General features: G+C 37.3%; 1 protein-coding gene across 1 annotated transcript; it reads right to left on the minus strand.

Moving 5' to 3' along the window:
* Positions 1-975: 975 nt before the first annotated feature.
* On the minus strand, positions 976-8,510 carry TENT5C (terminal nucleotidyltransferase 5C). Its single transcript, XM_034411045.3, has 2 exons — positions 8,344-8,510; positions 976-4,613 (listed from the first exon to the last, which is right to left on the minus strand). The coding sequence occupies exon 2, from the start codon at positions 4,593-4,595 to the stop codon at positions 3,432-3,434; it is 1,164 nt and encodes a 387-aa protein (XP_034266936.1). The 5' UTR covers positions 4,596-4,613; positions 8,344-8,510; the 3' UTR covers positions 976-3,431.
* Positions 8,511-14,290: the final 5,780 nt, after the last annotated feature.

The following is a 14,290-nucleotide window of genomic DNA, read 5'->3' on the forward strand; positions in this document are numbered from 1 at the left end:
CATAAGTAGGCTATGCTACATGATTTTTAAGGAGTCCCTGGGAAGTGACATTTAAAATCATTACCATTCTGATTTGGAATAAAATCTACATTTCTCTTAAGGTTTTCAAAGTAATTTTGTGGAATTAACAGACTGAAACTAACAGCTGTCAGAAACTAAAAGGTTGTTTACTTTGAAGCCTTGAGATCAAGTTATTCTGAAAGATCCTAATTTAATTTTCTAGCATCTATGTAGTCAAAATAGAAAACAACCTGAAATATGGGCAGTGCTTTAAAAAGACAAAATCATGGTTTTAAGACAGTCTAGTTCTCAGTGAGTTAGACATTCAAATCTAGGCCACTTAAGGGTTCAAATAATGTCTTCAACCCACTCTCAAAAATCTGTTCATAAGAAATGCCGAATTTCAGAACATATTATAGACTATTCATAAGAGTATAAAAGGAATGCAAATAAATTATGCTTGGATATTCTGAAGAAGTTTTGTCTATAGTCTTAAGGCAGACCTAAGTCATAACACAGGTTTCATCTGAAGTTAACTGTCTCTTCAATGTATGGTAAGAAATGAAGACCAAGAAACCATCTTATTTACTCAGATTACCCCCAAGAGACGTCCATAGCATTCTCTTTTTATTGCTGTCCCCCAGAAGATTATTGCAAAGTACAGAAGCTTGAATAGATGACAGTCCCTCTGAATCTTTACAACTGAAAGTGCATTTGAACCTGGGTCTTCCAAGTGATATTGCCCAAATGCATCCTCCAATATGTATCTTCCCTGATTGGAATGAGATGATTTCATGGGTTCTATTGGCAAGAAACTGATACTATGATAACTTTCAGGTCTGGCAGGATCCCAAGCACTGGAGAGAATACAGAGTTACAATGGCTAGTTCAGAAATGGGGAACAAACTGAGAAGTTCTTGGAAAGTCTCCTTATTTTATGGAGGTGCAGAGGAAATAAAAAAAGGACATACACCATTCAATTGACCAAAATATTTTACTTTAAGCTTTCAAGTTTAAGAAAACCAAAATCAGGGGCATGTCAACAGCCCTCTCCAAAGCTATCATACTTATCTAGCAACTAACAATAATTTTGAAATTTAAAGAAACACATACTTGCCAGAAATGCATATAAAATAACTTTCTACCAACGTAAAAAATCATTTAGACATCATCTATGCATTTCAGCTTTGAATTAAATATTAAACAAAGGTCTAAACTTCAGCTTGTTGTGCCCTTTTTTGATACAATTCTAATTTACATTCCCCTCTCACCCTAAGGTGCAATTCTACAACAGGAAGTAGAACAAACCTTTTCATGAGCATCAAATTATGCTTTTATTGTTTAGCTTTCTCTGTGTTTTTGAATAATCCAGTGCAATCAATTTCAGCAATATTCAGGCTATTTGCAAGCTACAAGCAAAACATGTAGCTTAATTACAGCAACTGAAATAGACTCAACGTTTTCTCTGCTTATCTGTTTGATTCAAGAAGGAATTCAACAAGGTGGTGCCACTTTAGCACTGCCAAGGTCATCCACCTTTCCACAGATAAGAATTTATCTCTAAGTTACAGAAGAAATGCTACTTTTAAAAAAGCTATCCTATTTTGAACTTTTATTGAGAGAAACTTAAGGATTTCTATTAGTCAGTAATGAACATTTCCAAACATGTTTTTCTGTCATTACCCTGCCCTATTCTTACCCTTGTTTCCTTTTCTGGAAATGTTATGCTTATGCTATAATACAAATATACCAGTTTAATAAATAGCTTTTTGCAATAGAAAACCTGTAAAAAAAACTCTATAGGTTGAAAACGATCTATCTTCTTTCTGTATTTAATAGACAATTTAGGAATTTCAGGTGTTCTGCTGGATTTGGTAAATCTATGCTAATCAACCATGAGTTTCTTCAATAATGTAGCAAAGTATTCCTTAGGGCTATTAGCTTTGCTGCCAAGAAAGTGCAATTGAGAAAGAATCCTATAAAAGTGTTTTGAGCCCTCTTCTTTAGGAAAAGGACAGTGGAACTGTCGAAGCATACTTGACAGATTTCCTTCTCACAAAACCTTCATTTATTCACCAGCTGTGACTGAGGGCCCTTCTTTCCTTTCTATACCTTTGAACTTTAAGAGGCTTCCTAAAAAACTACAAGTATCAATAAACCCTGAATAGCAAGCACTGGAAATTTATAACTGTTTTAAACTGAACTCATTTTTAAGAACTTTTTTCAAGAACTTGGAGTGTTAACTGAGTGCTAACTGAAGTACTTTATTCTCAGGTAACTATTGAAACCATCATTTCTACTGCAGTTATTGCTACTCATCATCAATAGCATAAATTCCTAACCTTGCCACCTTCCCAAAATCTGATTCCATATATTTATATTTTCTTCTGGTTTGCATTTATTTCTTGGGATTTTTATCTTGATTGAAAATATTTTTTTAAAAAATCTATAATTTCAATATAATTTTAGAAAAATACTAACTCCATATTCTGTATATGCCCAGTTTCAGGGGAAAATAAAATTCCGAACTGCAGATTCATAAACCTCTATGTTTTCCAGTAATTGTTTTGCTACCTAAAAAGTTTTCCACAGAATTTTTGGATTGTACTATTAAGAAAAGGCAAATATCCAATATTACCCTTGCAAGAGTACTTTCCTGCTTCTTCCTTTGCTTGGCAGTCTTCCAAACAGGCTAGAAGGAAGAGGCCTTCTGCTTTGGGATTGCTACAAATCAGGAGCTCTCCATTGCCAATGCTGCCCTCCTAAAAATGTTTAGACTTTCTTTGCCTCCATTGCCGTCACCTTCCTTCTTCAAGGAAGGTCTCAAAATATTTCTGAGGAAGCTTGTGAGAAGAGATCATGAAAGCTATGTATCCTGGAAGCCATTTCTGCCAGCACGAAGTTGCCAGTATCCAATTTCTTTAAACTAAAATGCACCAAATAGAATGAAAGGATTTTTCCTTTTTTAAAGACAATTTAAAAAAGAAACTGATTAAGACTTTCAGAAAAATGGCTCTCATACTACCTACATTAAATTGCTTCAATTCCATTCCTTTTAGTGAGGTTTTGATCAGCTAATTGTGTGCTACAATATAGCTATTTTTCCTGCACAAGAATACCAGATTAGTCCTCATTACTTCCATTAAATTGGGAACAGAACTTGCAGACAATGAAACTTCAAAAACGTAAGATAGCATGGAAGCAATTAAGTATCTATTATTGTTCTGGTGTCGTTGGACATCATCTTTCAGACTTCATCTTTAAAAATTGCAGACACATATTAGGCAGATAGAAAAGAGATTTTCTTTTATGAAAGGCAGTACTATTTTATGACCTGACTAAAGCTTGGTAACATTAGTCTTATTTAAGCAGTTAAGAGAAATACAGGAAATGCTCCATTCTGGCTGAATAGAGGCGCTGAAGACAAGAAATCAATTGCAAGGCAACCAGGTGGGACACACCTGGCCGTAAGTATCTGCAACATAGTAGCTGGTGAAATTTGCATCACTAACATAGGGTGCTGGCTGGTAATAGCAAGTGACGTTATTAGTATTAGGGATGATGTTTTGCTCCACAAGAACTCTGAGGGCCAAAAGGGAGATCAAGTTCAGGGTCTGTCTACGTTCATGCCCCATGAGGCATACGGTGCTCTCATTCACCACTTTCCTCAAGGTCATTAGGTAGTCATATTTGCTTCTGTCCTCTTCCGCAAAGTGATTTTGCAGGTAGGTTTCCAATTTGCGCTGCTGTTCCAGAATATCTGGGAAGTCTATGAAGAACCTGGAGCACATGTAGCGCTCCAAGGTTTTGATTTCCTCTTTGTCCATGGGCTTGAAATCCCTCACAAGAAGGTTGCTGTATTTCAGGAGCCCGCCTCCCCTAATTTCCTCAGGGTTCTTGGTAGTTATCAGTCTGTTCTTAAGATGAAGAAAGGCTGCCTCAAAATCACCATACATACTTTCCCCAATGACAGTTGGATGGAAATGCTCCGACATTGGGTTTGCTGAGCACTCGTAATAAAAAAGCAGGGAGTCTAATATTATTTGAAAAGAATCCACACTGAACTCAAATTGCCGCCGTATACGATCCACAAATTTGAGCTCTACATTTCTGCCATGCCTGTTAGAAAGAGATATTAAGCTCCAACGGTCAATTTCAGTGGATACCTTCACTAACTTTTCTATATATACTTCCTTAAGAGTCATGGGAGTAATCTTGAGTTTGTTCACACCTTCAGGCAAAAAATTTAAAAGGGACTGCAGCACCACTTCTTTGACCAACTGGAACTCAGTCTCACTTGGGAGGGACACCTGAAAAACAAGATCTAGATCTTTACAACCCAGCCCGTTATCTTTAACCAAGACATGACCAGCTGCAGAACCATTCAGTCGAACGTCATGCACTAGAATGCTTGCTTCTTCCAGCCTGCTCCGAACAGTTTGTATGATCTTCTTCAAAGTTATCTTCAAAGTTGGAAAATTGCCCCGTCCATGAATTGGCACCACTTCCGATAGGATCTCATGCAAGCGACTGACCTGTTCCCAGTTTAGTACACTGCAAGATGTGGAGCCAGCCTTTGGTTTCTTGTCTGCCATTGTAGATTAATGTTTGAACTACAAAGGAAGAGAATATTGAAATAAGATACACCCTCTTAGTACAATTAAACAAATTTGAGATCTTACGATTGATTGGGTATGTTCTTCATGGAAAGGAATAAGAATCTGGATGGAATATTACAAGCATTTTGTATTTGCTATAGTCTAAACTGGTTCACTGATTCTTTACACTCAATTCATTACAATTGTGGTTCTCTGTGCACATTAGTTTCTCCAGCAACTTCACTATTTCTCAGAATGCTTGAAATTCTCACACTGTTTTTGTTGGGAGGCAAGAAACCCTCAAGAGAAAACTTTGCATCCGAGATGCTCTTATTTGTTAGATCAAAATTTATGTGAATATATTAAAAACTATTTTTCCAGCTTCCCCTATTCATGGCAGCCTTTTTGCCTCTAAAAAATTAGTCTGGGGACCTCTTATCCTACCTTGATACAAGGAATGGCTGGGAAAAGGTATATTAGATCTTTTCATGAACAGAATTAAGTTCATGAGATGTTGCCTCTGTTAAAAGTTTGATTACTCCCTTTATCTGTATCCCAGAATCTACCCGACTTACCACTTTCCTCCCACATGGTAAAATCATTTTAATGGGATTTAAAGGATTTCATGTGAAATAGAGAAATCCACTTATAAAAAACCGGTTGCATCCTTTAAATCTGAGCCAAACCATTTAGCCTTTCTTTTAAAGAATTTCTAGACTGTCTTGTAGGACAGAGTCCTCTCTAGACAATTAATAAACAAATACACATTACAAAAATAGCTAACTGTTAACAAGCATTTTCAGTCGATCTATTACAAGCTTCATTAGATAATGCTGGACACAACAATTACAATGTCACACTTACCCACATACCCTAAGTTTAATTATTTGAATTTAGGTGGGTAGAAATACACTGTTTGCCTTGTTTTAGAGTTACAGAATGGCACAGAAAAGTTCGTACAAGGTTTCAGCCATAACACAACTGCACAAAGGGGATCATAAGAAGTAAACTGGATTGCTCTAGACAGAAAGAATAACTTTCTTCTTAACCCTCACCTGATATATATGGTTAGACAATTTGATTTCAATAGAAATGAGCCCTGAACCCAAATATGTTTGTATCCTTCCCCTCTATCACCACCTTCGTTTTCAGAAGATTATCCTTGGAGGAGAAATAATTTTGCTATTACTGTTAGAATACTGAAAATCAGAAATTCTTGCTGGTCTCCAAATCCCAGGGCAGTGCCAGCTAATTTCTGTATGAATCAAGTGTGTAGACAAAAGACCCACTTTCTGTTGAGACTGAGAAAAATTTGTCCCATGTCTGCTCTTCTGCCACATTACTTCAACACCAGTAGCAGAGGAATGCAGCACATACTGCATGGTATTCACTGAAGTCATGCTGCCTACATGTGCCCCTTCTTGTCTTCTCTCTACTTACTAGTCACAGTAATTCTCAAGGTGGGCATCAGCTGGCTGGTGGCAAGAGGGACAAATTCCAACAATAAGACTTGGCTAAATGAAAAGCAATGTATCAGGAAAGGTGCTATTTGTATGCAGTTCCCTTAGGAAAGAAACATTGAACACAGCATCTTATCTGAGATATTTTCTTATTTAGAAGACTGGACAAAAACCAAATGTCTAGTGCCTCCTTAGCAGAACTGCTTAGACTAAAAATGAAAGTGCCATTATATTCCCCATTATGTGTGGCCTAAGGAGGCCAAATAACGTAGAATGTCAAGTAACAGACTTCCAATGGGTCCCATTGAAACACTAGACATAGACATGTTGCCCCTCAAAAATCATATAGGAAAATTGTCTCAATGTATTCAAGACAGCATTAGAAAACTAAATATGGAAAGCAGCAACAGAAAAGGAGTTAAATCATTTGAGGTTGCATAAGAAATATTATTTTAATAGCTCTTATTTCACAGTATTTATCTTTATATAAGAAGCACATCACTGATATACTATATAATTCAAAGGGTTACTATAAAATAGATCAATGTTATGAAATATTTTTCAGGAATCTCTATGCTCAGCAGCAATGCCGAGACATCACTTCAATATACAAACCTATTTTTAGGCTGTATATCCATCAAGGCTACTATTATATTACTAGATGGTTGTATTTCCACAGAGACTTACACTGAAGTTTTTCTCAAAACTGCTAAACAAGATTGCTTTAATCTGGAGTTACAAAGATCACTGGAGCCGTTCACATAAAAGGCATGTGTTTATTTTGTAGAGCACACTCTTTCCCGTAAAACGGCTGGATTGAAATTAATGCTTGGTAGAGTCATTCTGCTCTGCAGCTTTCCTAGAAAGCTGATCTGAGATGCTGTGATGTCAAGGCAATGCAGACGGAACAAAATGTAATAAAGATGGACATGCTCATTCTTTATTTCGGAGAAGAGCCTCTGCTGGATCATCCTGCTTTCTATTTACAGAATGCTCAATTTGAATCCAACCCATTCATCTGAAGCAGCCTAATTACAAGGTATTTTTCATGCAGGAGTCATCCTGCCTCATTCACAGAATGTTAAAGGTGCCCTGCAAGCAAGGGTAACTACTACCATCTATTTTTTTAAGCTACTACATATACAAAAAAAAAGGAAAAATAAAATAGTTGCATGATAAAATTGAACAACAGCTGTGAGGAGTTTAGGAGCTGTCCATCTCAAAGCACCCTTCATTACAGGCATCTGACATTGGCTGGAAAACCTGAAGTTCACATGTCTGGATTAGAAAAGGCTGTTGTAGAAGACTTCTGTTTAATAATGTTTTCTAGGTTCTTGTTTCACAAGGCCAGAATCTTGTGCAGGATACAACATGGACAGAAGAGCTCTCTAGAATAACCTCGGATGCTTGGAAAATGGAAGGCTATTTAAAAAGCAGCCAAGAGAAGGTAAGTGACTAGACTCCTATCACTAGCTTGAAAGGACTCAAAAAGTAGTTGTTTCTGATAAACCAAGCTGAGAAAATAACACTCATCAGATCAAGAAAAGTAGGAAGCGACCAAATAAGTGAACAACAACAAAAGTTAACTTATCACTGAAGCCCATGGTATTTCAGCAACAGGTGTGGCTGTTAACACCCACTTAGTAACTGGCTTCTGACAGAAACATCCAGCTGCCTCAATTCTCCCCAGGGAAATTGGCGTAAACAGTCATTTTACCCAGCTCTCGCTCTCTCTTCTACTAAAGAAGCCAAGGAAAAATCTTTCAAAGCCATTCTCCTTGGAAAAGTCTACCAATTAATAAGAATTGCTGCCATTTAAAAATAAAAAATAATCACGCAGGTAAAAGACGCATTGCAACTCAATCCACATCCCCAAATCACACCGGAGCCTGCTTCTACGCGAACTACGCCTCTCAACCCACGCAGTTCCACGCATTACATGCTGAAACGCGTCGGGGAGATGCGCGCTACCCTCCGGGCGCACCAAGAGCCGCCACGGATGCGGGAAGACGCGACCCGCTGGCCCAGAGGTCGAACCCGAAAAGGGACGAAACCTAAAGCGGCTTTGGGGCATCAGAACCAGGTCTCCACGCGTGTTTCACTAGAAGGGCAGCCAAGGAGGAGCCCTTTTGTCTGGTCCCCCAATGTCGCTGCGAGAGCAAATGCTTTTCGTGCTGCCACTGTTGCTGGCCGGACTTTATCGCGTAGAAGTTTCTAAGGTCCTTCCGCTCCCTGGGTTGGGGGGGGCTCAGATCTAAAAAACCCTCAGCATTTTGCACACAAACCTCCGTTTTCCAACTAAGTCGGTGAGCGGGGAGGACGCAGGAGCCTCCGCGACGCTGGACCCTTCACCTGCGGTGGCAGCTTGGCTGTTCCGGTCTCTTCTTGCAGTTTAGCATTATTTTTTTCCCCCCTCGCGGATTCATTTATAAGCCCCGCCCTCGGACAGACCACGCCCCTTCAGGCGGAGCAGCGAAAACGCTTTTGTCTCCTACGACGGTCTAAGGTTTAGCGAGCCGAGTGGGAATGTCTAAAATCATGAAAGTTGGAATCAAGAGCTGACTGCAAATATTTTCGGGTTCCCTAATGGGTAGGCCCCGTCTTGTTTAAAAATAAATAAGTTGCTGTCTTAGAAATTATGCCCCGGAGATATTGCAAGAATTGGAGCCATTCATGAACCAAGATACAAACTCATTTTTTCAGAGTCTAAAAGGTTCTCTTCTGATTTTTGTTCCCCGGCATTGGATTTCTTCAGAAACTTAACTCCCTGGTGCCTTTGGTTCAACACCAAATGCACCATAGCAAACAATGTGGCCAGATACCTTGCCTAATGGGTTCATGTATCATCTTGAATAGCAGCTCATCCAATAAACCACAGCTGAGTTCACATCTGCTATGTAATGGTTTGCAAATAATAATTTGGCTTGTTTAAATACCCAATTGTGGCATATTTAATAAACCATGATTAAACCAAACTTGGCTTATTGCAACTTGGGAACTGTCCTTTGTATTTTTATATAGTTTGTATTCCATTCCGATTGTCGTTATAAAGTGTATAAAGTATAAAGTTTACTTAACACTTTGAGTATAAGTGTACTACATGTGGAAAGCCAAATGTACCTTCCTAACTTTCCACTGGGAGAAATAAGCACAAGTCCCTCTGGATTGGTAAGGATCCAGCTGGAGTCCAGCACAGCCAGAGAGATCAAAATGGACATAGATCCAGTTAAATGGTGAGTGTTAATCCCTACTTAAAGCTAGATGGGGTAAGGCAGTTAATGATAGGGGGATATGAATTACAGTGGTGGTGGTGTATAGGTTTTTGAGGGGGAAGACCATCTCTAACATATACAGTAATAGTAAATCTGTCCTAAGTTTTTTGATCCTGGGGGTGATCGGTTACTGAAAGAGCTAATTAAAGCAAACAGATCTCGTGGTTGCAAGATTAAAAATGTTTTTGAGAGGTCAAACTCCCACAGTAAAACTAACTTCTCATATTCATAGTTCACTGCCTCAAAGCAGAAACCCATTTCACAGGAAGGGAGAAGTGAGTTAAAAAAAGATAAAAATTGAAAATAGTTCATAAAAGGCCCCTTTGGGACTCCCAGATTTGGCTAGTTCAACAGGAATTTATTGTGCAGGAAAGGCAAACAGGAAAGTAATTTCAAGATAGTGAGGAACTTAGAAGGTTTGATGATTCATTAAATCATTTTTATACTTTTAAGTGTGTTTTTTATAAGTTAAAACTCATTTCACAGAAACGCAATCATTTAAAGAATTGAAAACAAAAAATAGTACATGGAATAAAGAAAATAGCAAGGCTTAAGGAGCAGCTTTTCCACAACCAAATCATTCCTGTATTCATAAAAGGGTAAATAAAAGGAGAATTTTTTAAATGAGTGGGAGTAGAAATAAAGAACTTTGGAATAAGCTCAATACAAGCTTGCATAAGCCTGGAGGCTCCTGAAGATTTAAGTTCTTCAGAAAATTTTAGGATCAGAGCCTCTTTGATAAGGTTTTTAAGAAGAGAAAAACTAGAGTAGGAGAGTCAACAGCCAAGCTGTTTTCTTCTTGCCTTAAAGAGATTTTGCTATTTACTTGGTTTTTGAGATGCATATTTAATACTGCAAAATCTGTACATTTGGGTAGTCCAGCAAAAAGATATAAGCCTAGGAAAATAGGGTGATTGATGTTAAACGGTACAATTTTAGAGAAATGATTATAATATGGGGCTATGAAAAATCTAATGGGCAGAACGGTTTCTGGGGTGAAAAAGAAGTAGATTCTTCTATCACTGCTTTGAACTAGGCCAATTAAAATGCACTGAGCTGAAAATGAGAAGGACGGGAAAAACAGATATTTGCATGGAAGCAAGAACAGAACAAAGTATTGAAATGTAAATCATTTTACAGAAATGACAAAAGTACAGGGGGATGTGGATGAAACTGAGAAAAAAGTTTATTTTGGACGCTTGTGAGCAAACTCATGAAACCAAATCCTTAGTTGCTGGAACAGGTGTTGAACAAAATAAAATCAGAAAGCATGTTTCTGTGAAAAGACTGCTAGCTTTATCACCAGTGTGGGCTATTAACCACTTATCATCCATTCTGTCCTTTGAAAGTAGAATGGAGATTTCCGTTCAAAGCTAGACCAAGATTCAAGGTTCTCGCTTCTAATGCATGAACACTTTTAAACGGTTAACCCTTTTGCTCCTTAATCCTTCCATTTCATGAGCTTTTAAAAATGGCATGTTTTTGGTCCTTAGCTCTCCAAGATCCCATATTGCAAAAAAAGCTCAAAATTATTGGCCCTACCTATACAGGGGGCTGTTGAAATATCATATGGCCTGGAGGTTGCTCATTCTGTATTAAGTTATCGCCATTGTTTAATTCTGGCTTACATTAAAATATTGTCCTTTGTAAATCATAGTTTATGTTTTAATGTAATGTGTGAATGTACTCCGTGATTAATCATTCTTAGTTCATTTTGAAATTGGGAACTCTAATCTAGTTACTTGAAGATCTTTCAATCATGTTTGATTACAATTCATTCCACTATACTTAAACTGGCACATAATGATGTCAGTTTTAATTAATGATTATTCTTTCATTCACTGTTCAAGTAACATTCTGGAAGATTGATTGGTGTTTTAAAAGACTTGACTTTTCCACTAGCCTTAGGTTAAACTGAGTACCATATTTCCTAATGCATAATGTGTCATGGACTCAATACTAGGAAAGTGGATAGGATCAAAGATGGCAATAGAAGAGAATACATGTAGTTGAGGCTTGAACTATGGAGTCCTTGTGCTCTCTGAGCTTGGTTGTTTGTTGGCTTGTTTCATTATGTAATTAGATAATCTTAGCAGTAGTGGGATTCAAATAATTTAACAACCGGTTCTCTGCCCTAATGATTTCTTCCAACAACCAGTTCACCAAACTGCTCCGAAAGTTAACAACCGGTTCTCCCGAAGTGGTGCGAACTGGCTAAATCCCACCACTGAATCTTAGGTAATCTCATTAGTGCTAGTGAGTGTAGGGTTTGCTCCCTGTTTATGTAGTCTGCCAGTGTTGGTAGAGGTATTGTTTTCTTCTTGGCAGTTCCTTGAGTAAAGTATTGTCTATCGATGAATTATTATTGATCTATTGATAATCTATTGATCTATTAATGACTGGTAGCACAGTGATTAAACTGCAGTATTGCAGGCAAACTCTGCCCACAGCCTGAAGCTTGATCAATATGGGGTTCAAACTTGACTCAGTTTTTCATTCTTCTGAGGTCAGTAAAATGAGGACCCAGATTGTTGGGGGCAATATGCAAATAATTCTTATTTGTAAACTGCCGAGAGAGTACTGTAAAACACCATAGGGCTGTAAATAAGCGTAAATGCCATTGCTAATGCTATTGCTAAAACTTGATGAGATGGTGCACAAAAAGTAACTCCGGCATTTGGAGTACCAATGGGAATGATGACTGGTTAAACAGATTTATTTTGAATACATGGTTTATGCATAAATCAGTTCTTACATATACATTCCAAGAAATTAATATAAATCTAAAAGCATGACTGATTTGTTATGATGAATGATTGTGGCTATTAGAGTCACGGAATTGTTACACAATGCTATAGAAATGTACAGAATTGTATAAATAAAAGTCGCTTGATGGGATGATCAAGTGAAAGAAACTGTGGATGAAGAAAAAAAGTACATAAATTGATTGCTGCAAAAAGGAGAAAAGGATAACATGCAAAATGTGCACATAGAGGAAAACATAGTTGCAAAAACTGTTGTCAAACAGAGCAAGGAAGGATTAAAAATTAAGAGAGAATATAGGAGAATTTTAATGAAAAAAAAATAGAAGGGGGCTAAACAACCGCTAGTAGTTGTACCCAACCTTTATGGCTTGACAGCCCGGGCAGGTAGAGGGGAACCGGCCCACTGCTCCATTTTGGTAAGTACCATAATTAGTATTACATGCTTTCACTTAGTGTTGACATTTCAGATATTTATATTTTTTGAAGCTGCTATCTGAAAAAAGATGGATTTTTGTACCTTACTTACAGATCAGCACTGGAAAATGGCTCAACTATTCAGTGATCTGCAGAATTAAATAATATAGCTATGGATGGCTTTAATTCCATTTACTGTAGAACTCTATATATATGTCTGTGAATATATGCCCTATATGATTTTGTTTCTTTTTTTAGCTTTCTCTTTTCTTTTTATGTCATAATTTTGGATATTCATTTTGTTTTATATATTTAGTTAAAATGATTTAATTTAAAAAGCAGGAAAAAAGAAAAAAATAGTCTCTAAGCACAGAACAGAACATGGTAATATATCTAGGAATATCTGCAATATTTTTTTAAAAAATAGTTATTATTTTCACTATACTAGGATATCCACATCCATATGGAGCTCCAGTTTGACTGTGTATAGTTATTATTACTGGAATTTTCTGAGATCTTTCAACAATTGGTGAAAATCTAGTCACATCTGGGAAAATAAAACAGTCACCAGAACATCTTAAAAGAAGCACATGTGTATCAGTAGTTCAGGGGCATGAGGAGTCTTCAAATTCTAGTGAGGCAGAAGTAATTTATGTAAAAATAGAAGAAGTTGGAGTCAAGGTGCACACTTGCCTTTTTCCACATATAGAAGGAATTAGTTAAAACACTGTCTGGACCTAAAAAAGGATTTATTTTGAGAACAAGGATCCTTTTGTCAGTTGAAGACTTCCTCAACTTTTCCCATAATATATGCCTAGAAATAGATTAGAAAGTTGCTCTTAAGCAAAAAAACAAAAAACAAACCAAAACCTCACAAGATTATGTTTTAGTCATCAGGAATTTTTTCACAAGGTGGAGCAAGTATATAATTTTATGTGTCTCCACAGAATTTACTAAAGTTAGGAGAAAGTATGGAAAATATTTAAATGCTGCTAGAAAGTTGATGAGTAGCAACTGGTTCATTTTAAGGGAAGAACATTTTAGAAAGAAAAATAGCTGGATGTAGTAGTAGTTTGTCCTGTTTGTACATGGAAGTAATAAATCAGGAGAAATACAAAAATAAGTTGAATGCAGTGGGAATGGGGTATTAAGAAAAAGATAACACAAAAATAGATTCTGAATGGATGTGGATTGAATACAAACATAACCAGCACAAAACAAATACTGTATATTGAGGTGATTTGGTCATAGAGAATGAATAAGAATCACATCATAAAACAAATCTATGAAGAAGTAAAAGGGTTGAAAGGAGGACAGAAAAAGTCATGATTCGATGATGAGTTGTTTTATCCAAAAAGCAGTGTATGATTCAATGCAGGGGTGAAATTCACTTACCTTCTCTACTGGTTTGCAAATGTGCGCGCGCTATGCTTGCGCTTGCTTCGTTCACACATGCCGTCATCCACGCATGCGCAGAGGCTGAAATCATTGCAAAAAAGGGTGGCCATGACATCTGCGCGGGTGGGCAGAGCCTCCCGCAGCCGCCGCTACCGGTTTGCCCAACCCGGATAGAACTGGCTGAATTTCACCTGATTCAATGTATATAGTGTATATAGTATATAGTGGAAGGAAGGTGTGTGCCAAGTTAGGAAAGTACAGATCTATAGTAAATAGTGTTTGTGTAAACCAGTTTTAGCTGTGTCTTCTTTTCCTTAATTTGCTTCAGAATTTTGTACTCCTTTTCTGAACTGCATCTAACATTGCTTACCCCCAAAATAACA

Source organism: Pantherophis guttatus, chromosome 2 (assembly GCF_059756535.1).
Source record: "Pantherophis guttatus breed Tessera chromosome 2, ASM5975653v1, whole genome shotgun sequence".
Classification (NCBI taxonomy): domain Eukaryota; kingdom Metazoa; phylum Chordata; class Lepidosauria; order Squamata; family Colubridae; genus Pantherophis; species Pantherophis guttatus.